Consider the following 24640-nt stretch of genomic DNA (forward strand, 5'->3'; position numbering starts at 1 on the left):
CACATCAATATGTCCAGAAGACGCCGAACTCAATGAAGAATTATTGATCCACCAGTTAGACATGATCGAGGAACGACGAGAAAAAGCAGCTATACGAGTGCAAAATTACCAACAAGCCGCGGCACGCTTTTACGACTCCAACGTAAGAAACCGCGCTTTCTCCGTACGCGACCTAGTTCTCCGAAAGGTGTTCGACAGAACAAAAGAACCCAGGGCAGGAAAACTAGGGGCAAAACGGGAAGGACCGTACAAAGTCACCAAAGAAATCCGAACCGGGGTCTACGAGCTAGAAAAACGCAAAACCGGCCTCCCAGAAATGAGACCTTGGAACGCCTACAACTTAAATAAATATTACAAATGACGCAAAACCCGAACCTCGACCATAACCGTCAAAGCTTCGAGCTGGGGGGCTACCAACCTCACCCTACAGCTCAGTCAAAGAACAACATGAACTACGAAAAGGCTTGATCCCTCGAAAAGGGTATGTAGGCAGCTCAACACTGAGCGCAACCCAAACAACCGAACAAACATTTGTTACTTTTCTTAGAATATTCAATCCTGATAGCCCGACTTGCTATCTGGCCATATAAAGGCCCACAAAACAGATTCCTGATCAGTCTCTATTCTACACACACCTTTTAAATATTAAAAGGAACAAGCTCAACGTAGCTAAAGTTAAACAAAACATTCGATTAGGAAAGGTATTAACCCGATAATCCATTTTCTGAAGACATATTTATGTTTTTTTAAACAAACCAAAAGACAAAAACTACAAATTCCAAAGCAAACAAACTAACAACTCGCGTTATTCTTGGTCAACCGAATCACCAGAAACCTCAGGAAGATCGGGGAACTAAGGAAAGAATCCGACACCGAGGCAATGCCATAATCAAGATCGAGCGAGTTCTCCCGATCTTTAAGACGCACCAATTCCTCTTCGAGCTTGAAACCGTCTTCGATATACTCGGTCAAAGCCTCGATACGAGCTTGCACCTCCTGCAAACGAATCTCTGCAGCCGTCTCTTCCTTTTTCTTCCGGAGCTTATCCTTCACCACGAAAAGAACCGCGTCATACTCTTGGGCAAGAGATCGACAAGCAAGATTGCGTTCTTTGAGAGCTGTCGCCTTGCAACCCTCAATCTCCCGTCTATGCTTTTCCTCCATCGAGTCGAGATCAGTCTGAAGAGCGACCTTCTCCGCCTCAGTAGCAAACAACTTCCCCTTCAGCCCCTCGACCTCGACCTCGCGCTGCTTCTCTATTACTCGAACGATCTCCAACTCACCTCGGAGCTGTTGAATCATAAGAAGATGACCCCCGACCTCCTCTTTACACGGAATATCAGCTGAGCGCTTCTCCATCAAAGCGGCGTATTCATTACTCGCCTCCATAGCCTAAGCAAAAGCAACAACAAAGGTCGAACAATTGTCAGCTAACCGGATAGAGTATCAGGAGCTATCGCGAGAAATATTACCTTATCATTCGTGACCGCCATCTGCACATAAGCATCACGCTCACGCATATCATCTAGAGGAGGAAGCTCGCACCCCTTCTCTCTGATCTTGCGCCAAATCAGAGCAAGACGTTCGGGGTACTCGAGGATCGGTACCTCATCGTCATACGAAAATATCCACGAAAAGGTCTCCTGCGCATCCGGAATACGAGCGCTCGGGTCAACTTGCGAAGTACCTTCGCCATGCCGAGTTTTCTGAGCTCGCTGCAGTGACCCGACTTCAGAAGACTCATCAGGACGGTTGGGCAGCGCCTCCTTCTCCCTCGCCCCTGAACAAAACATATTTGAGAACATTAAGCAACGCATAGGCATTCAAATCCTCCCAAACAATAGAAAGTCAGCTTACTCTTATCGCGACAACCTCTCCGGGGTCGAACATGTACCACTGAACCGATAGGAGTAGCACGGTTCTCGCCCGACGGAAGGGCGTAAGCAGCTTTAATTCGATCTACGGTGAACACGAGCCATCGAGGGATACCTCGCCTCAAAGTGGCAATTAACCCCCGAAGCTCGGGAGTCATAGGCGCAGAACCGAATGGCTCTGCAAATAAACAGAGAGAAGTCATAAAACACCAAAAGAAATCAAAGAGTGAAGCCCTCTAAGAGGAAATAGAAAGAAAAACCTACCAATCTCATTGGACCAGACCCTAGGGATCGTCCCAAAGTCGAAGTCACCGACCGAGGCTGGATTAATCTTAAAAACGAAAAATTTCTCCCTCCACCGGTCATCCCTATTAGGAATACCGTCTAGAACAGAACGGCCAGGCCGAGGGGCAAGAATCATTGTTCCTGGGAAGCCATTCTTCCCCTTAATACAAAACTGTTGTTTCAATTCTTCAAAACCGAACCTGAGACCCTCCTCCCTGGCTCGATCCACGAAGCCAAGAAATAGCGCCATAAATAGGCGCCATATGGGCAAAAGCCATCCCAAGCTCCACGAGCACCTCGAGAAGAAAGCGAGGAAGAGGAAATGACAAACCTCCATCTTGGAAATGCGACGTGTAGGCCCTGCAATACCCCGTCCTCACAGTCTCTAGAGTTTCGCCCTCTTCAGCCGCTTCAATCTCAACGGCATAATCGATTCCCAGAGCTCGTAGAGTTTTTTGATAAATTTCGGCTCGATGATCGTGGGAAGATGAGGACCAAATTTCTCAAGCGCCATAGACTCAAAACAGGAAAAGAAAAAAAACCAAAGATGATGAAAGAGAAAGAAAGATTGTAGTACTGAAGAAGACGATACGCCCAGTGAAGCATAATATATATATATATATATAAACGGTTTCCGAGACACAAAGGATTAACGGACCACGAACTCTCAATCTTGACCACAAACTATATATATATATATAAACGGTTCCCGAGATCGCAGAACGGTTATGGAGATCACGAAGTCGACCTACTATAAAGAGAGGAGAACACACATGGAGAGACTCACGTTGAAAACCCTAGAGAGCGCTACATCCACATTTCGACCTTGTTTTCATCGATCTTTATATCATTTCTCTTAACGATCTAATTGTAACGTTCTATCTCGTTTTACTCATTGTATTCAATTTCATTCATCAATAAGAATCCATTTTTGCCTACCGGAAATTGATTACATCGTTGTGTTCTAAAGATATTGTTGCCTACATCATTTATCTTCTCCTGATTAAACTCTCAATCACTATCAAATTCTTAGTGTAGATTTTAGGATCTACAGCGATCCCTTACGCATTTAGCCTCTGTTGGTGTCTTTGAAACTGTTGGATCTCTATAGTCTTTAAACTCTTTACGTTTCTTTTGTCTCGTTAAAAAAGTATCCTCTTAGTTTGTTGACTCTTTGAAGTAATTTGACAAGAACGTTAACAGTTTTCGCATTCTTTTTATTTTCATTTTAATCAGAAACTATTTTATTTGATATGTATTAGTATATAAAACGACATCTATATTAATAAAGGGACTTTTTGAGACTCCATAGAGTGTCCACATCAGCAAAAAAAACTTCTCCCGAAAGATGACACGTGGCATAAAATATAGTTTTACATTTTAATATTACTAATTTTCGAAAATTATGAATAATATGTAAACATACAGCATAAAAATGGAAAAACTACATTAAACATATGTAAGATTACTATTTTTCACTTAAAAAAAAGACGGTTTATCTCCATAATGTAACACTACCATTTTATAAAAAAACAAAAAACATTATATATAATTTCGAAAATAATAAATATAAGTAAACATACAATATAAAAAATGGAAATACTACATTAAACATATGTAAGATAACCATTTTACATTTTTATTTAAAAAAAAATGTAAATATACAACATAAAAAATGGAAATACTACATTAAACATATGTAAGATTACCATTTTTCACTAAAAAAAGACGGCTTATCTCCATAATGTAACATTACCATTTTATGAAAAAAAAACAAAAAACGTTATATATAATTTCTAAGATAATAAATATAAGTAAACATACAATATAAAAAATGGAAATACTACATTAAACATATGTAAGATTACCATTTTTCACTAAAAAAAGAACGGCTTATCTCCATAATGTAACATTACTATTTTGTAAATAAAAAACATTATATATAATTTCGAAAATAATAAATAATATGTAAACAAACAACATAAAAAATGGAAATACTACATCAAACATATGTAAGATTACCATTTTACATTAAAAATGGAAAAATATATTATGATTTAAACATCTATTTTAAAATATAAAATATAAATATTAACTAAATATAAAGTATAAGAACGAGAAATGCTCAATATATAGAAAAATAATTAATAAGTAAATATTATAAATATATAAATATACTAATTATATATACAATAATAAGTAAATGCACAATTTTTAAAAAATGGAAAGAGTACATTAAATATTAAACATCTATCTTAAAATGTAAAATATAGACATTAAGTAAATAGGAAGTACAAGAAAAAGAAATAAACAACTTAAAAAAAATGGAAAAAGTATATTAAGATTTAAACATCTATCTCAAAATGTAAAATATAGATATTACGCAAATAGAAAGTATAAGAAAAGGAAATACACAATTTAAAAAAATGGAAAAAGTACATTAGTATTGAAACATCTATCTTAAAATATAAATCTATCTTAAAATATAAATTTATTAGTAAATAGAAAGTATAAGAAATAGAAATACACAATATAAAGAAAAATAAATAATAAGTAAATATATAATATCAGTAAATACCCAATTTAAAAAATGGAAAATAACATTAAGATTTAAAAATATATCTTAAAATTTAAAATATAGATATTACGTAAATAGAAAGTATAACAAATGGAAATATACAATTTAAAAAAAAATAGAAAACGTACATTAAGATTTAAACATCTATCTTAAAATGTAAAATAGAGATATTAAGTAAATAAAAAGTACAAGAAATGGAAATACATATACAGGAAAATAAATAATAAGTAAATAATGTAAATATATAATATATGAATTATATATATAATATTAAGTAAATACACAATTTTTTTTAAAAATGGAAAAAGTTCATTAAGCATTAAACATCTATCTTAAAATGTAAAATATATAATATAAGTAAATACACAAAAAACAATAAATTGTTAAACATCAATATCATCTAGGTTAAGTATACGAACAACACAAATTAAAACATCACAAAAAATATTTACAAAAACATTATAATACAATAATTTAATCAAAAATACAATTAAAAAAAAACAATATTCAAAAGAATAGTTATATACTTAATATTTTAAAATCAAAGATATTTTTGCTAAAATTGAACTTACCTGGCCAAGGAGATCGATCATCTTTTTTACGGATCGATCGATTGTTGAGCATGTGGTCGATCCGAAAATACTCTGCAGTTTAATTAAATATCTAAAACACTTATTCCAACAATCAACATATAGTTTTGCTAAATATAATAACTAGATAGCCAACAAAATTACAAAAAAAAATATTGAAATAGTAAAAAATATGTTAATTTAACGTGTTAAAATTTAAAAATAAATTTTATTTATGACATGCATCTTAACATTTATATAAATATATATCATAACCTAAATATAAATAATTTAACAACATAAATTCAAAAAAATAAAAATCCCGAACGTAGCCCGGGTTAATCCCTAGTCTATCTATATTAATAAAGTAGCCTAGAAAGTATGGCTGTTCAATATGGTAAAACCGAACCGTACCGAACCGAACCGAACCGAAATAGACAATATGGTTTGGTTTTGGTATATACCATATAAACCGAATGGATATAATTTTCTAAAAACCGTAGGATTTGGATATGGTTTGGTATATAACCGATTAAACCGAATAAACCGAACAAAATCGATTAAAAGTAGAAACATGTAAATATGTATCTATTTTATAACAATACATGAAAATCTATCTGTTACATAATTTAAATTTGTGTTAATAATTATTACCATGATTTTATAGTAATAAAAAATCTTAATTTGTAAAACACTTGAACTATAACTAAATAACAATACATCGCAATTCAGACATCTTATTTTCTAAGTCTTTTTTGATCTTTTTGATTTATTTTAGTCTTCACTAAATTAATATGAAGATTATAAATTTGATGGACAATAATTAATGGAAAATTTTCAATTGAAAAAACATGACTTTAATGAACACTAAATATGGAAGAGTGAAAAAACTTTTCTTTTGTTTCATATTTTTATTTTCAAAATTTCAAGCTTTGATTTTAGTTATAGATTTGATTATTTTATTTGATGGTAGAAGCATTTTTACTTTTTTGTTCATTTATTTGAACATGTAATAGGTTTTTAATAAATGAGTGTGTTGACAATATGACTCTAAAATTCATATAATATGATCTCAAACAAAATAATTATGTTTTTTGGTATAAAACCGAATAAACCGAAAACCGACGGTATATAAACCGAACCGAACCGAAGTAAATATGGATTTAGAATGGTAGTTATATTTTACTAACCGAAATACCGAAAACCGAAAAAAACCGAACCGAAACCGAACCGATATCCGGATTGAACACCTCCACTAGAAAGGTTCCAGGTGAAGCGACGTCAGCGAAAGGGTTTCCTTTGTTTGACACGTGTCAGTATATGAAAAACTCACCAAAGCGTATTTTCGTTTACCTTTTTCTCTTGTCTTTTTATGTCTGATTTATATTACGGGCTGTTATGTGTTAAGTTTGTGGGCTTTCTATTTTAATCTGACCGGCCAAGTTGTGATTAGGTTTTTTTTTTCACTTACGCAAAGATGGAGATTAATGTCAAAACGCCGTAGTTCTTCACATCTTACCGGTTCTGGCGCAAAGATGGAGATCGAAGGTTCGTAACGCCTTCATTTATCGTCACTTAATCGAAGCATTTACGTCTTCTTCACCACTCTGCCCACTCTTTTGAATGAAATCGGCCATTGCATCCTCCATGGTAACGGCCTTAAGCTGCATCTATAAATGGCTTCGTTCTTGGGATGAAGATTCATATCAAAACAAAATCCCAAAGTTTTTCTCTGTGAAGCATCAAATCAAGCAATGGCTCATTCGTCTTTTCGAGATCCATCAGAAGCATGAGGTTACTCTCCTGGCCGATTTGAAAGCTTGATGCTGTTCAAACACCTCGAAGTCCGTGTCCTTTGATTCTGGAAAGCAAAAAGTGTTAAGAAAGGTGGCCAACTCATGGGTGTCGACACCACTGTGTTTTATTAGATCTTTCGACATATCTCTCTATATTGATAGTCCGATCTTTTTTTTTTGGTCAAGCAGTCAACCCTCATCCAAGGAACTGTCCGATGCCAGTGGGCAGTGTTGTCACTTATCGACAGTACCGACGCTTTTTCAAAGAGGGTTCTGTCTACTAGCTTAGTGGTTTCGACATAGCACGGAGCCTCTATCTCTATTCAATTATGTGATGGAAAGTCCTTTGTTGAAATGACGAATTCGGTAAGGCAATCCCTACAAAGCTTTTATGATTCCGCAACCACGAGCAGTTATTGGCGTTAGCAAATATAAACAAACAGCTACCAGGTTTTAAATCCAATTTCTTAATCTACTATTTCATTACGCATCTATACAATATTTAAACGGCCGTGTTCCTAAAAAATGGCTAGACATCCTTGGCGAGGTCAGTGCAATCAGGAGCACAATCAATGACAGAATACACGAAACACAGTGTGTAATGCTTACTCTACGTCTATAAAGGTGTACATCTGCAACTCCAGTGTTTGGTTTGCCATAAAATTTCACATGTTATCTTATGCTACACTTATCTCATTACCGTTGCTACTTAACAGGAATATGAATGTGTGAGTCAGTCTCTTCGATGGCTTAGCTTTTGCACTTCACGATAAATTTGAAAGCTGCGGGTCTGAGCCAAAATTAGTGATAGTCACTAGCATCAATCCCAAGATTGTTTGAGGTAAAAAAAAATATTATCATCTTTCTTGCATATACATATAACTGTGACCGCTATATTAGGATTTATTTTGCTATTAAAAAAAATTTCCATAAAAGTCTTTCCATGATGCAGGCTGGCTATTTTTCAACGGCACATCTGGAACCCACATCTGACTCTCAGACAGATGTCTAAAAAATCTACATGAAAAATTAGTATTTTGTTATGCTTTTATTAGATGGTCCACCTCGAGTGCGTAAAATATCTTGTAAATATATCATCTTACGGTACTGTGATGTCATCTTTAAACTCTTTAGGTTGAGTGGGGATGCCTCAACACAGAATGGTTCCTCATCCAAGCTGTTTCATGCTCAAAAAATAGAACCACTCATCTTTGAAGTTACACCTTTTCACTTGGAACACTACTGGTGCCGAGTTACCTTCCACTACAAGAAAACGTAGCAGTAACAACGAAGATTTACGACGAAAATATTTCTTTGTAAATTTGCAAGGTGTTTACAACGCAATTACGACGAGACCAAAATTCGTCGTAAACTCCATGGAACTTTACGACGAAAGTGTTTCGTCGTAAAGTCCATGTAAGTTTACGACGAAAGTACGTGGAAAGCGAAAATAGTCGTAAACGTTACATCGACATTACAACGAATCATGTTACCGTTATATTTAGGTGAAAACGTGTATTCAATGTGCTTTAACTTACCTAAATTTGTTGTAAAGTCGTTGTAAATATTATGTTAAAACCATGTAAAATCCATGTTAAAGATTCCTTGTAAAATCGTTGTTATATTTCAACTACCCAACTCGAAAATTTCTCTATATATATGTCATTTCCCACAACTCTCTTCCTCACAACACAAAACTCTCTTCCTCACAACACACAACTCTCTTCCTCACAACACACAAACGGAAAAAAAAAATCAGCAAAAAAAAATTTTCAAAAAAAAATCTAAGAAAAAATGGCGGTGGCGGTAGTATTTACGATTTACGAAGTTGGATGTATTTGCACAAAGATTCCGATGGGAGAGTGACGAACGCATTTCTGAACGGGCTAGAGACATTCATGCACCAAGCGGGCTGTACACCGATCACGCAGGAAAGCGGTAAGATGTTCTGCCCCTGTCGAAAATGCAAGAATTCAAAATTTGCACGTAGTGAAACTGTATAGAATCATTTAGTAAACAGAGGATTTACACCACAGTACTACATTTGGTATCAACATGAAGAGGGTTATGGGGAGAAATGAAGCTAGTAGTAGTAATAATAATTTTGAGGATGCTCATCATAATGAAAAACCGAATCATTTGCATAATGAATATAAGTATCAACAAGAGGAGCATATGGTAGATCATGATAGGGTTCAAGATATGATTAGTGATGCATTTTTAGAAACAACTACAACAATAGCTGATGGAACTGGAAATGTAGAAGAACCTAATTTGGATGCAAAAAGGTTTTATGAAATGCTAGATGCAGCAAATCAACCAATCTATCCTGGTTGTAGAGAAGGTCTCTCTAAATTGTCTCTAGCAGCTAGGATGATGAATATTAAAACAGATCATAATTTACCTGAGAATTGCATGGATGCATGGGCGGAATTGTTTAAAGAGTATTTGCCAGAAGACAACGTGTCTGCTGAATCTTATTATGAGATTCAGAAATTGGTTTATAGTCTTGGGTTACCTTCGGAGATGATTGATGTTTGCATCGACAACTGCATGATCTACTGGAAGGAAGATGACAAGTTAGAAGAGTGTCGATTCTGCAAAAAACCACGATTCAAACCGCAAGGCCGTGGGAGGAATAGGGTACCGTACCAAAGGATGTGGTACCTACCAATTACAGACAGATTGAAAAGATTATATCAATCTGAGAGGACTGCTGCGTCGATGAGGTGGCATGCTGAACATGTCCAGAGAGATGGCGAGGTTGCACATCCATCAGACGCAAGAGCGTGAAACATTTCAACAAGGTACACGCAGATTTTGCTACAAATATTCGGAATGTCTATCTTGGTTATCCACCGATGGATTTAGTCCATTTGGAATGTCTGGTAGACAATATTCTTTGTGCCCAGTCATTCTTACGCCGTACAATTTACCGCCGGATATGTGCATGGAACAAGAATTTCTATTTTTGACCATATTAATCTCTGGGCTGAAGCATCTAAAACGGTCTCTTGATGTTTTTCTTCAACCGTTGATAGAAGACCGTTGATAGAAGAGCTAAAGCAATTGTGGTCAGAAGGGGTGAGGACGTACGATTGTTCCTTGAAAAACAATTTTATGATGCGAGCAGTTCTGCTGTGGACGATAAGTGATTTCCCTGCTTATGGGATATTGTCTGGCTGGACAACACATGGAAGATTATCTTGTCCATATTGTCTTGGATCTACGGATGCTTTTCAACTGAAGAATGGTAGGAAGAGTTGTTGGTTTGATTGTCATCGTCGCTTTCTTCCACTTGCCCATCCGTACAGAAGAAATAAGACATTGTTTCGGCACAAAAAAATTGTCAGAGACAGTCCTTCTCCATATCTCACCGGCCAGCAGATCGAAGCGGACATTGATTATTACGGAGCTCAGGAAACAGTTAAGGTTGAAGGAAATTGGCATGTTCCTGGAAATATGCCTGATGGGTATGGTGTCTCTCACAATAGGCATAAGAAGAGTATATTTTGGGAGCTACCCTATTGGAAGGATCTTCTCTTACACCACAATCTGGATGTCATGCATATTGAGAAGAACTTTTTTGAGAACATCATGAATACATTACTTAACGTCCCTGGGAAGACAAAAGATAACAAAAAGTCAAGGATGGACTTACCTGATATTTGCTCAAGAAGTGAGTTACATATCAAGAGCAATGGAAATGTTCATGTTCCCATCTTCCGGTTGTCATCAGAAGCCAAAACAACCTTGTTTGACTGGGTTGCATCGGAAGTTAAGTTTCCTGATGGTTATGTTTCAAATCTGTCAAGATGTGTTGAACGAGGTCAAAAGTTCTCCGGAATGAAGAGTCATGATTGTCATGTGTTTATGCAACGACTGCTTCCATTTGCTTTTGCCGAGCTCCTTCCAGCAAATGTCCATGAAGCACTTGTAGGTAATTATAAATTTGTAATATATATACATATGTTATGAAATGTTATTAATTTGATTACTTTTGCAATATACAGCCATCAGAGCATTTTTCAGAGATCTTAGCACACGTACGTTCAAGGAAGAAGTCATCGAACAACTTCATCACAACATTCCGATCATATTGTGCAACCTGGAGAAGATATTTCCTCCTTCATTTTTTGACGTCATGGAGCATCTAGTTGTCCACCTACCGTATGAAGCATTGCTTCGTGGACCTGTTCACAACGGATGGATGTATCCGTATGAGGGACAGATGAAACATTTGAAGGGGAAAGCAAGAAATCTTGCAAAGGTAGAAGGTTCAATAGTTGCGGGGAGTTTGACAGCCGAAACATCTAACTTCACATCATACTACTCTGCTCCAACTGTTCGTACGAGAAAAAGAGTTCCTAGGAGATATGATGATGGTGGAGTACCGACATCATATCCAATTGATAGTGTTCCTGACATTTTCTGCGAAATTGGACGGTTTGGTGGTAAAACGAAAGAAGTATGGTGGTCATGTGAAGAGGATAAACATAGTGCCCACACTTATATTCTGCTCAACTACGAGGATGCAATGACCCGTTACTTTGAAAGGTAAATATTTTTGTGAATGTTAATTATATGGACTGAAGTTAATTATGTATGACTTGATTATTTGTTTAATTTGCAGCATGTTTGTATCTCAAGTTGAAGAAGCAATACCAGGAATATCTGCAACTGATGTGGACACACGTAAAGATATGCACTTTGTCAAGTGGTTAAAATCACAGGTACGTAATATATCTCATACATTGATTAATTAAGTAAGTGTTTTGATACTTCAATATTAATTAAGAAAATATGCTTTTTGCAGGTTGATTATGACGATCCATATTATCCCGTATGGTTTCACGAATTGGTTCAAGGTCCAGTTGCAAAGGTCACTACATCACCTATGTATTTCACACGAGGATTTACCTTTCACACATACGAGTATGAGAGACATCGGGCAACGAGTGACTACGGAATATGTGTGAAAGGTGAAACAGACTTTTACGGGATATTGCAAGAGATTATTGAAGTGGAATTTCCGGGGTTATTGAAGCTAAAATGCGTCCTCTTCCAATGTGAATGGTTCGATCCTGTTGTGAACCGAGGGATTCGGTATAACAAATTTGGTGTTGTGGATGTCAATTATGGGAGAAGATACAACAAATTTGAACCTTTCATTTTAGCTTCACAAGCCGAGCAAGTTAGCTTCCTTCCTTATCCTCGGCTTCGAACTTCCTGGATAAACTGGGTAGCTGCTATCAAAATTACAACTCGTGGACGCATTGTCGCTGGAGAAGAACCGCCCTTGCAAGAAGAAGACGCTATCACTGAAGTTGAGGTACCAGAACGACCAACTGATGAAATCCTTTTGATCGACCCGCAAAACTTTCAATATGAAGATATTCCCGAAGATGCGACAGATGAAGCACGTGAAGACGAGTTCGAGAGAAGTGAAGATGATGATTGTAATGATAGTGATGAGAACGAAACGATTTAGAGTGATGTAATATTGATGAGAACGAAAACGATTTAGAGTGATGTAATATATGTAACAAATGTTGTATTTCTCTATTGTAATGTATGTTTAAAGAAATATTATTTTTTTACCATCTTAATATATGTGTAACAAATGTTGTTTTATATAATTTTTCATCTTTAGTTTTTAAAAATTTATTTGGAGTTTTAGGGTTTAAGTTGGAGAAAGAGTAAGAAGTAGTAAAGAATAAGATATGATGTTAGATGATATGTGACTTTGGGGTTTAGGGATTTCATTCTCGGTGTTTAGGGTTAAGCGTCGTAAAATCCTTGTAAAAATAACACGGGCGTGGTAATTTCGTCGTACATGGAAAAAGACGGGCCTGGTAAATTCGTCGTAAATGAGAAAACGCGGGCCTGGTAAATTCGTTGTAAATGGAAAAGCCTGGTAAACCTATTCAACGTAATTTCGTCGTAAATCGAGAAACACGGGCCTGGTAATTTCATCGTAAATGGAAAAACACGGGCCTGGTAACTTCGTCGTAAATAGAAAAACGCGGGCCTGGTAAATTCGTCGTAATATTACGTCGCGTTTACGACGAATCGTTATCTATATAATGAGACGCCGAGAGCGAGACTACCTCGTTCATTCCTCCCAAACTCCTTTGCTCTCCCTCTAAGGTAAACTCTCTCTTCTCTTTTTTTTTTTAAAGTTAGTTTAGGTGATTAATTAGTTAGGTAATTAGTTTAGGCGATTAGTTAGGTAATTAGTTTAGGTGATTAGTTAGGTGACGGAATACTAGTTTAGGTGATTAGTTAGGTAACGGAATAGTTTTTTAATTATGTCGTAATTGATTAAATTTATTTTAATTTTTTTTAGATGGCTCCTAGGAGGAAATCAGCAGCACCTAGTTATGCCCAGTTGTTTGGCGATGGTTCCGGTACGTCTTCTTCCGGTCCATCGTCTTCCGATGCAGTTCCAGACTCTCAGCCTTCTCAGAGAGTTGCTTGGAGTCCTCCTCCTCCACCGCAGATGCCTCCACCTCCTCCTCCAGCGGCTGCACCTCAGCCTGTCCCAGAAGGTGCAGTTCATCCGGATTTGCGTGTGCCTTCATATGCCCCATTCGCGAGATATACGGTGGAGGATTTTCTTGCCCAGCCTGGTCAGGAGGGTTTGGATATTCTAGACCCCGATAGACCCCGACGAACTTATTGGTAAGTTATTAATTTTTATTACATTAAAATTTAAATTATTTTTATTTTGTAACGGTTATATTGTTTTTTTTTTCAGGTTTGGGGCTAACAACCGTGTTAGCCAGAGAGTTTCGAAGACGATTAAGGGTTATTACGACGGGGCATATCCGAATTGGAGCAAGACACCAAATCACGTTAAGATCACTTGGTTTAAATGTTTTGCGGTAATATTTTAAAATTTAATTAAATTTTCACTTTTAAATATATATATATTTTAAATATTTATTATTAATTATAATTTCTTCAAAAATTTTGTGTTTCACCAAAAGTGGCATTGGTCTTTGGGAATCACCGAGAGGGTGAAGGCGGAATTTGTTGCAAAGGCAAAGATCCGCCTCTGCAACACAGTCTCTGATTGGATGGACAAGTGGGAGATCTACGGGTATGAGGGATAGCCCACTGAGCTCACGAAGGATGTGTGGGATGGCCTCATCGCCTATTGGCAGCACCCCTTTTCGATCAAAAAGGCCAATTCGTGCTCGGCTTCTCGAAGAACGAAGGATAAAGATGGTTATTTGCCCATGCTTCACAGAACCGGACAAAAACCTCATGCAGGAATCCGTTTAGAAGCTGTAAGTTTTGTTTTAAATATTTATTTTAAAATTTTCAAATAATTTAATTTTTTTTTGTAGTACGAGAAGACGGGAGTCTTACCATCTCTGTCTGACCTATTCAAGATGACTCACGCCACATCCGACGGAGTTTTTGTGGATCCTGCATCTGAGAAACTCTTCCAAGCAGTGGCTTCTCGGATTGAAGAACAGGAGACGCAACTAACCCAGGAGTCTCCCGATGGATTACCCGTCACATTGTCCACCGAAGACGCCGACAGAATCTTCGAAGAGGTACAACTTAAAATTTTTGTTTACATTATTTTTATTATTTTAACATAATTAACTATATTAATATATGTTTTAATTTTATAGGTGGCTCCTAAAAAGAAGGGACGAATAGTCGGTATAGGCTCTGTTAACGAAGTTGCAAGGGCAACTTCGTCATTCACTTCGAGACGGGATGAAGAGACTTCTCAGATGAAAGCTCGAATGGATAGCCAGCAGGTTCGTTTAGACTCTCTTGAGGATTTGCTAGACGTGATGGCCGTGGGAAACCCGTTTATGCAGAGAATGTTGAGTGAGAGACGAGCCGCTCTTGGGTTGCCAGTACGAGATCCCCAAGAGTCCGATCCAACCCGTCAACAGCCGAGCAACCCCAATGACTACTTCGATGATATGTAGTTTTTTTTATATATCGGTTTGTATTATGAATTTAAATATTATTGTATGACTTTTAAATGCTTTTTTAAAATATGTTTTTTATTTTCATATTTCGTTTTAAAATTAAACTTATTTTAAATTCTGAATTTTAAATAAATTCAAATTTATATTTGAGGTTAAAAAAATATTCAAATCTATTATATATTAATACGAATCGATGTAAACTCCACGTAAATGCTTACGATTGATTAACGTCGAAAGATTTACGAGGGTTTTACATCGAAAAGTTTACGTGTTCTTTACAACGAAAGTATTTATGTCTGCTTTACATTGAAACCTTTACGTGGAGTTTACCACGAAATATTACGTGTCGTTTACGACGAAACGATGCCCTGCGCTTTACGAGGAATATATTTCATCGTAAACGAACAAGTCATTTACGACGAAACCTCAGTTACGACGGACGTTTTACGACGAAACGTCTTTCGAGGTTAATTCGTCGTAACACCCCGTTTACGATGAATTTATAACGTATATTGCCCTCGTAAAAAATATGTTTTCTTGTAGTGTTCGTTAGGTCAAGAACCCTTAGTTATGTCAACAATCAAACAAGCGGTTAAGGTATTACACGTCAACCCTTTGGTTTCTGTCTTGCGCCTTTTGTATTTGATTTTCACTTACATAGACTCTCTTTTCAATTTTAGATTGGGTACAAACACATCGGTTGTGCTTCGATATACGGTCACGAGAAAGAGGTAAACATTTCTAAATCAAAGAATTTGAGAGAGACCATACACTTAAGTATGTGTAGTTGAAGTTTGATGCCTCTGTATGTCACGTTCTCCTCACACTATGAATTCATTAACTAGATTGGTAGCGTAGTGAAGAAGTTAATAAATCATGGTTTCGTGAAGCTTGAGGAGTTATTCATCACTTGGAAACTCTGGTTTGTCTTCTCTCTATGACCAAATTTTTCTTTAGTGCATGTCTATATTAAGTTTGTAGTTCCCATCACCCCTCACTGTTTCTATTTATATTACACTAGCAGCAAATGTTTTCTGAAGAATATCACCTGGAACATCAAGTGAGAGAGCCTGGGAGTCAACAACAGTACTATGTAAAAGAGTGAGCATGAAGAAATGCTTTGCCTTGACTATGTAATAAGTTACATTACTTTTTGTTGCATTACTCTTTGTTGTATCAAGTAGTTAAGTTTACGGTTTACCATGTGTAGAATATGCACATAACTAGCCTATCAACCATCACAGCACTATGAATTCCCATATATATATATATAAGTGGGGTCTGTTATTAATCTTCCGATCTTTTGGCACTGGTGATATTTTTTTAATAAAGTAAGGATGAAGTAGATCTACAAAGTATCAGTTAAATGTTCGAATCCGATCTGTGAGGATAGTTTTGGGAAGTAGATGATGTGATTTTCAGTTGAAAAAGCCAAGAATTTTTAACTATCGCAAATTACCCAAAAGAATATTATTATTGACAATTGACGATGTGAGCATTAACTGTAAAGCAGATTAAATCAATTTTATATTGGTTTATGAGATGAATCAGTTTAAAGAAGCAAAGCGAATCAATATTCGATAGAAGAGAATAGGTAACCTTAGTTTCTTTTACTAAATCGTTCAAACGATTGCGTCAGTCAAAATTTGTAGAGCACAACATACATATGTTTGTCACAAAAGAAAATACTCCTCTATGTTGTCATTTTGCCTATCTCCTCTTACTCAAAACATATATATTTAGTGAACTGCACATTTATATCATACATTAGGAAACACAGTAGATCAACTATAAACTAAACACATTTCAACTATGATTTTCTTTTAAAAATTTACATGAAGAAATCACATCCAGGGTTGGCTCAAGAATCATGGAGGCCTTTGGCGCAAAAAAATGGTCGTTACAAAAATATATATTTAAAAAACATTTAGTAAAAATTATGTTTAATATAGTTATTTATTATATATGAGATTTTTTATTTAAAATAGTATTTAAGATATATAAAAATTAGCTAAAAATCTACTTATACCTATAAAAATGTTTAGTTTATTAAAAAGTTGAAATTTTGGATCTCGGACCCTAGGAGGTCGCACTCCCCGCCCTTCTACTTAAACCGCCCATGATCGTATCACAATAATATAATATTGTCTTGTCTACTCCAATATCAAATACATTTGAAATAAAACAAATATGCAAAACGAATTACACAAGTGAATAACATAATTGGTAAACAATCCGCGCGAAACGCGGACACGCCACTAGTATATATTATATGAGATTATAACAAAATGTGTTTACATAAAAAAATATAAAAGGCTTAAAGGGTTAAAAAGGGTTCAGCCCTATTTTACATAGTTTAATGGGTTCTAAAAGGGTTAGGGCTCACTTAGGGTTGAGCTTAAGCTAAATAGGGCTGGATTGCGCTGGACAACCCATACAACATCCCTAGTTCTGAAGATCCAATCACACAAAGTTTAATCAAAGAAGAGGTTCATAAATGGCAGAAGGAAGGTGCACGCATTGTGTATCGTCATCGTGTGAATAGAGAAGGCTACAAAGCTGGAAATCTTAAGTCTTCAATGAACTGTAGCTTTGTCAAAGACTACATAACTATGTCCATTTTCGACGCTGATTTTCAGCTTTTACCCGATTTCCTCAAAAAAAAAAACATTCCTCATTTTAAGGTAAACATTTGTTTGTATGGCTCCCAATTTCAGAGAATTCAGATTTATCATTTTTGAATTGTAACAGGACAATGAAGAAAAGGGACTGGTACAAGAGAGATGATCGTTTGTGAATAGGGAAGAGAACTTGTTGACAAGATTACAGAACATTAACTTGGCATTTCACTTTGAGGTTGAACAGCAACTGAACAGTGTCTTCTTGATTTTTTTTGGGTTCAATGGAACAGCTAGTGTGTGGAGGGTCAAGGATTTGGAGGAGTCTGGTGGCTGGCTTGAGAGAACCACCGTTGAGGATATGGACATTGCTTTTCGTGCTTATCTCCATAGGCTGGAAATTCATTTTCTTAAGCGATGTTGAGGTATTGTTGCCAACATCATATACAAAGTGTTTGTTTTTGTTTGGCTCCTGGCTAATGTGCCATTGTCTTTCTCTCTCAGTGAATTTGTGAATTATCCACATCTTACAAAGCTTACCGAAAACAGCAACACTGATGGCATTCGGGACCTATGCAACTATTTCTCAATAGTTTGCCGGCTGTATAGCCTAGGGGGTTTGCTGATACCATGCAGTGTGTGTGTTTTGCAGATAAGCATAGGCAAGAAGTTCAATTTGATATTCTTCTTCTTCCTCCTAAGGAAGCTTATCTTGCCCTTCAATTCCTTCACGCTTTTTTTTGCATCATCTTGCCAATGACTATTTTTGTGCCGAAGACTGAGCTTCCTGCTTGGGTTGTATGCTACATACCTGCCACAATGTCCTTCCTCAACATCCTTCCAGCCCCAAATTCATTTTCGTTCATTGTCCCATACCTTCTCTTTGAAAACACAATGTCTGTGACAAAGTTCAACGCAATGGTCTCAGGTCTGTTTCAGCTAGGAAGTGCATACGAATGAGTTTTTACAAAAAAAAAAACAAGACGATCATCAGAAGGAGATCTGGCTGCTTTAGTTAAAAACGAAGGAGGAAAGAAAAAATAACATCAGAGAGGCGTGTCTGCACCGGGAACAGAGGCTGAGAAAAAGCTCATAAGAAGATCAAGAAGAAGAAGAAGAAGAAGCACAATAGGATATATATATATATATATATATATGAAGGAGCTATCACTAGCGTTTCTGCTATTAACCGCAACAACTCGAAGTTTGTTATCAGCTCAAGGAACCCATTTCCACTTCCTCTTGTTTTAGGGAATTTCTTTCTTACTGGTTGCTCTTGATCTGATTGGAGAGCAAGTTGAATAACAACACTAAAGAAATCTATTGGGTCTTTAATAGTGATTTTAGAGAAACATTGTAGAAGACATGGAAGGGTCTGGACCCAAGAATACAATTTACATTTATCACATTACTGAACATATATCAGGTTCACAGAGGAAGGACTGTTCCTAATGTGCACGCTTTATCTCCTTTATTTAATATACTAGTGGTATTTCGGTGCTATGTGCCAGATTCATATGTTTTATTTTCTGATGAGTTCAATTTTTTTTTTGTGATACATTCGATAGTGTTTAATGACTGTAGTGTATTGCTTCGTTTTGAAGTTGCTTAAGTCAAAGAGGAATATCATAAGTTATTTTCATAGATTAATGCAATAAAAATAGAATAAATAGATGATAGTTACACCAAAGTAAATATATTTGAACTTAAAACATAAATTAAAATCTATGTTTTAAAAGCAAACAAGTAAATTCATGTGTTTGTTTTGTGATTATCTTGTTTAAATGAAGATATTAAATTCGTTTATTCTCTTAAAATAGTAACAATCCTCTTGTGCTTTGTACATGTCAAAGATGTGGTAATATGTTAGGGGATTCATTGTGGATGTATAAGTTAAATACTTTGTCTTCAAAATGATACTGAATCCAATAAATGAATTGTTAATAATGTTCTAGCATTGCTCTTAGCGTCAGTGATATCTCCCCAGCTCCCATGCACGGATCTAACCCAGGCGTCGTGTATCAAGCCGTTCCCGGAGCTCACTCTGAGGCAGCTGCCGGTAAGGCTTACCCTTACTGTCAAGTTGTCCCTTGCTATCAGTTTGAAGTTTCGTTTCAAATGGTAGAGCTCTGGATCGCTGACCGCACGGTTCTACCGGTTGAGAACTCTCTCGGCGGAATGTTTATTGTATTGTTTTCAGTTGAGTTAAAATACTATTTTAAGATATATTTGGATTAATAACATTTAATTGTCAAATTTATCGTTTTAAATAAATAATACTTAAATTTATAAATATATTTTACTATCTCTATAATTTTAATATATTATTTTTTTCTTTATCATATAAATATGATAAATAAGTTAATGTGTGGGTATATGTTACGTGGTAAACTATAGGAAAAGGGTTGTTTCCATATCTGAGAGTTTTAGATACATTTAAAATATATGTTATAAGATTTTATTAGTTTATAAAAAATTAGTTTCTAGAATTTTATAGATTTACGTATTTTGAATTACATTTTTATGCAAAAAGGAGGTTTTTAAAGTGTATATATAAATTAAATTTTACAAATGCAAATTTCATGTTATTTTATTTGACCATTTGATGTACTGAATTTATGTAGCTTAATGCATATGCAGTTTTACATGGGAAATAATAAAATAACATCAAAATATGTTGAAGTTTTTAGAAAAACTAAAAACCGACTACTGTGTGAAAACAAACAATCAAATATTTTCTTTATATTTATGTAAATTTTGTATACATTAATTATAAATTGTTGTTTATATTGCGAGAATATATTTATAAGATAATTTCAAAAAATATATTTATTTAACTTAATTTAGTCTGTTTTTTTTACGATTATTCGGGGGTCTCCGGTCGGCCGAGGCCTAACCGACTAATCCCATGGAGATTTACTCGTAATGAAAATTATATATCCATGTCACCTCAATTTAGTCATATTTTACACTGATCTAATTCAAAATAAAAAAAAAGTTATTAATTTATTTATGTTGGTAATTATCGATATTAATTCATATTCTTTTTACAATATTGTTAATAGTGTAATGGTGGTAGTTCTTTTATGTGTTATTTCGATGTAGAGTTCAGTTCCTACTTTTGTTGAATTTATTTTTGATGTTATTATCTTATCCTATTTGCATTTATGTGACTGTTGAAGGGAGTCGTTGACCGTCAAGCTTTGACACCCGGTCATCGTTCTTCGGCCATGGCAGCCGTGGCCATCACTGCTCGCAGCTGAAGTTTACTTAATCATCTCTTGGTAAAGCAGAGGGTAGTCAAAGGTGAAGCTGTTAGCTCCAAGTTTCTTGTGCCAGAGTTCTGTCTGTGATTCTTTAGCAGTTAGACATTGACTTGATGGTTTCCACATGTAGCAGTTGTTGCCCGAACGATATCCACACAATACAAGATCCCCTCTGTCGTTTACTGCTCGGCACTCTTTTCTGTCAAAGATAACTTGGAGTCCTTCGTCACAGAGTTGGCTCACACTGATGAGATTGGCTTTCAGACCTTCGACATAAAACACATTTATGAGACGTGGGAGGTCAGCTCTATCTGTCAAACCAACACCAAGTATCTTTCCTTGACCTCCATCTCCGAAGGTTACTTTTCCACCTTGAATTTCTTCTACATTCTCCAGACATTCCAGGGTTCCAGTCATGTGTCTAGAGCAACCACTATCAAAATACCATGGGAGATCAGTCTGCTTAGCGCTGTCAGTTGATGTGTATGCCACGTTTCCCACTATCATCTTATTACTCATGTCTTCAAGTAGAGGATCGCAGTTCTGAGGGAGTGACATTTCATCTTTGTGGTGTGACACAGCCACTTCATCAGATGGTTCCCAGTCTCGAATAAAAGCAAGATTGCACATTATGGCTTTTCCTTCTCTCTGATCACTGATAGGAGTGAGTTCAGGTCCTGATCCAGTCGTTTCATCAGCGTTGATCCTGAGTGGTGAGACTCTGTTTCCATATTTTGGATACAGATCAGTCTTAGCAATCCACACATGTCCCACTTTGCTAGGTTCCATGAAACATCTGCTGGTCCTCCAAGCGCGTTGAAGTTGATTTCTCATGAAATAACAGTTAGATGCCTTATGACCTGCTTTGCAGCAAAACATACATCCATTCTTTCGTTTTGTGGAAGGTACATTGAAGCTCTTTGTGGCCGTTGGGTTGACGGAACCAACTGTCTGAGGTATGCTTGAACTAGTCTGTTGAGAGCCTTTCACAAACGTTACTCCTTGGGTCAGATCCTTTGACTGTGAACAATAGCCTTGATATCCAAGTCCACGGCAAGTGGCTGGTGATTGTCCGACCCTCAAAATGTGATCAAGTTTGTCAGATCCAGTGTTAAGCATCCTCACTTTCTTGTAGTTCTCACTGAGCTCGTACTGCAGCAGTCGACTCTTTTCTAACTCCTCATTCAGCAACAGCTTGGTTTGATCATATCTGGTCTCCAGGCTTTTTAGGCTATGTGCCTGATCTGAGATGGTTTTCTCAAGAGAGTCTCGTTTCTCTTTTTCTCTGTTTTCAGTATTCACAGGAGTGACTTCATCATCTTTTGCCGGTTGTTCCAGTTCAAGAATGTTTACCTGAGCCTTTAGCATTGCTCGATCCTTGATCAGTTGAAGATTCTCAAGACTCAGCTCAGTGAATTTATCAAACAGAAGTCGGTACTCAGATTTGAGATCGGAGTTATCTCCTTCTGGTTCTATCTCAGATTCTGAATCTGTCATAGAGATTGTCTCACATGCGTCATCTTGGCCAACCAGAGCTACAAAGTTCATAAGTAGTTCTTCATTGTCACTGCCCTCCTCAGACTCTGTGTCGCTGAAACAGATGAGTGATTTGTCCTTTTTGAGGTTGTTAGGACACTCGCTCCTTGTGTGTCCATACCCCTTGCATTCGATGCATTTCAGTTCCTTTCTTTTGGTCAAAGGACATTCATTACGATAGTGACCGTAGCCTTCACATTCATGACATTGTAGTTCCTTTTTACGGTTTCCTCTTCCTGAGTCATTTCGTACGTTCGAGCGATCACTGTCTCTGCTCTGAAATCGGTTGCTAGACCTGTTCTGTCCCTTCTCAACCCGTTTAAGCATTTTGTTGAAGTTCTTAGCCATAAGACTCATGTTGTCCTCAATTCGTTTGACACGATCAATCTCCTTATTGTCTGCAGTAAAAGCGATTCCTTTTTGCTCTTTGGGAAGTCCTTCTGCTCGTTCCAGGTCATGAACTTTGAGAATCCCGGCCAGTTGATCAAACTTCATCTCATCAGTGTTGATTGCAATCTTCAAGACAGCTTTGTATGCCTCAAATCGAGGAGGGAGACATCTCAACACTTTTTTCACAAGTTTCTTTTCGTTATATTTCTTTCCAAGAACAGAGGCTTCGTTGGCTATGGAACTGATCTTTGAGATGAAGCTCCCAATTGATTCATCATCCTCCATACGTAGATTCTCGAACTTAGAAGCAAGATGGTCAATTCTAGTGCGTCTTACACTCGTGTTTCCCTCAAAGTGATTGATGAGTGTGTCCCACGCTTCCTTGGCTGATTCACAACCCTGAATGATTTTGAATTGATCAAGATCAACAGCTGAGAAGATCGTTGTGAGAGCCTTAGAGTTGAACTTTGATGCAGCCTTATCAGAGTCAGTCCACCTTTCCTTGGGTAAGGGTCCCATGGACTTGTCATCCATCACCATGGTGGGAGCAGTCCACCCTTGTTCAACAGCAGTCCATGCGTCTTCATCTATCCCTCGAATGATATGTCTCATTCTCGCTTTCCAATGCCCGAAGTTCCCCTCATCCAACATGATTGGTTTTTGTAGTGCAACGAGTTCCTTCATAGTTTCCATGATTGTCGCAGGATCTCAACCTGTGAGTAGACTCAATGTGTCCACAGAGGTGACCCGCTCTGATACCAAATGCAAGATCTAGGATAACTAAAGTAAAGAACACTCAAGGATTTTCAAACACAAACTTGTTTTATTAAGAATCTTTTAGACAATCCAACAGGACTTAGTCTAATCCGAATGATACAACGTCTAACCTGACTTGTGACGGACCAATTCTTAATCTACCCAGTGCACTAACGATGACAGCTTCACCGTTTGCCAACCTAACGTGTACTACTGAACAAACCTCAGAGCACGTAGAAATAGTTCTCAAAAGCGTAACCTCGACACCCTGTCGAGTTCCCTTTTTATATCCTATTCCCTAAGATATCTAATCTTCCTGATATCTCTCCAACAGACGAGATCTCTGATTGCTTCTCTCTGAAGCAATATCTTCGTAATGGTTATCTGCCACGTCATTACCGTGTAACGGCTTTGTCACGCGATATGTCACATACCGGTTCAACCGTGTAGCACTTGCCCTGCTCAACATTGAACCGGCTCCAACTTGGAGCTAACAGAAGCTTGTTAAGAAAGAAATATTAATGTGGTTAATATAAAAGCAGATGGGGTCGGTGACTTTGTTTATTTTCGACCAAAGTGACACTTGTTGATACATAAGTGCAGTGACCTTTAATGTTAGTTCTGAATGCATTGAAAGGTGCATATTATAAGTAATCTGTTTTTATCATCAACATCCACACTTAAGAACATGCATTTGGATCAATAACACGGTCTACTGGTACATCATGATGATATCGACCAACTATAGGTCAATAGAAAGCACAAAGACCCAAACTTTATGATAAAAAACCAATAGAAATTGTTAGTAGAACAAAGCATTAGGTATTCGTAGACATATGACAAACTTCAAACAAAAAGGGAAAAGAAAGAAGAAATCTAATAGAAGACTATCCTAACCCACCAGGGAGCAAAAGTTACTCGAAGGCCTATGCATTCTCCTTGCGAACCTCAGCTTCTTCCTCAGATGTGTAGTCGTTCTTGATGTTGAAGTGCGTGCGCATCGCTTCCCAA

General features: G+C 36.7%; 2 protein-coding genes, 1 long non-coding RNA gene and 1 pseudogene across 3 annotated transcripts; 2 read left to right on the forward strand and 2 right to left on the reverse strand.

The window, feature by feature from the left end:
• Window positions 1-666: 666 nt before the first annotated feature.
• On the reverse strand, window positions 667-3483 carry LOC106417260. The gene is made up of 3 exons (XM_048740612.1): window positions 1858-3483; window positions 1473-1780; window positions 667-1392 (listed from the first exon to the last, which is right to left on the reverse strand). Exons 1-3 carry the CDS (start codon window positions 2075-2077, stop codon window positions 793-795), a joined length of 1128 nt encoding a protein of 375 aa, XP_048596569.1. The 5' UTR covers window positions 2078-3483; the 3' UTR covers window positions 667-792.
• A 3091-nt stretch (window positions 3484-6574) lies between these two features.
• On the forward strand, window positions 6575-8614 carry LOC111199844. The gene is made up of 5 exons (XR_002653651.2): window positions 6575-7193; window positions 7292-7552; window positions 7636-7726; window positions 7819-7943; window positions 8055-8614. It is a non-coding gene; the product is annotated as an uncharacterized LOC111199844 (long non-coding RNA).
• Window positions 8615-17818: 9204 nt separating this feature from the next.
• LOC106417261 lies at window positions 17819-21143 on the forward strand (annotated as a pseudogene).
• On the reverse strand, window positions 20948-23566 carry LOC106417262. The gene has a single exon (XM_013858096.2). The coding sequence runs from the start codon at window positions 23564-23566 to the stop codon at window positions 20948-20950; it is 2619 nt and encodes an 872-aa protein (XP_013713550.2).
• Window positions 23567-24640: the final 1074 nt, after the last annotated feature.

This window comes from Brassica napus, chromosome A9 (genome assembly GCF_020379485.1).
Source record: "Brassica napus cultivar Da-Ae chromosome A9, Da-Ae, whole genome shotgun sequence".
Classification (NCBI taxonomy): Eukaryota; Viridiplantae; Streptophyta; class Magnoliopsida; order Brassicales; family Brassicaceae; genus Brassica; species Brassica napus.

Excerpts from the sequence above, each read along its gene's own strand:
- LOC106417260 (XM_048740612.1), bottom strand. The coding sequence starts at position 2,077 with ATGACTTCTCTCTGTTTATTTGCAGAGCCATTCGGTTCTGCGCCTATG. Across the intron at positions 1,781-1,857 it reads GAGAGGTTGTCGCGATAAGA|GGGCGAGGGAGAAGGAGGCG; the intron begins GTAAGCTGACTT and ends TGTTTTGTTCAG. Across the intron at positions 1,393-1,472 it reads TGGCGGTCACGAATGATAAG|GCTATGGAGGCGAGTAATGA; the intron begins GTAATATTTCTC and ends GCTTTTGCTTAG.
- LOC106417262 (XM_013858096.2), bottom strand. The coding sequence starts at position 23,566 with ATGGAAACTATGAAGGAACTCGTTGCACTACAAAAACCAATCATGTTG.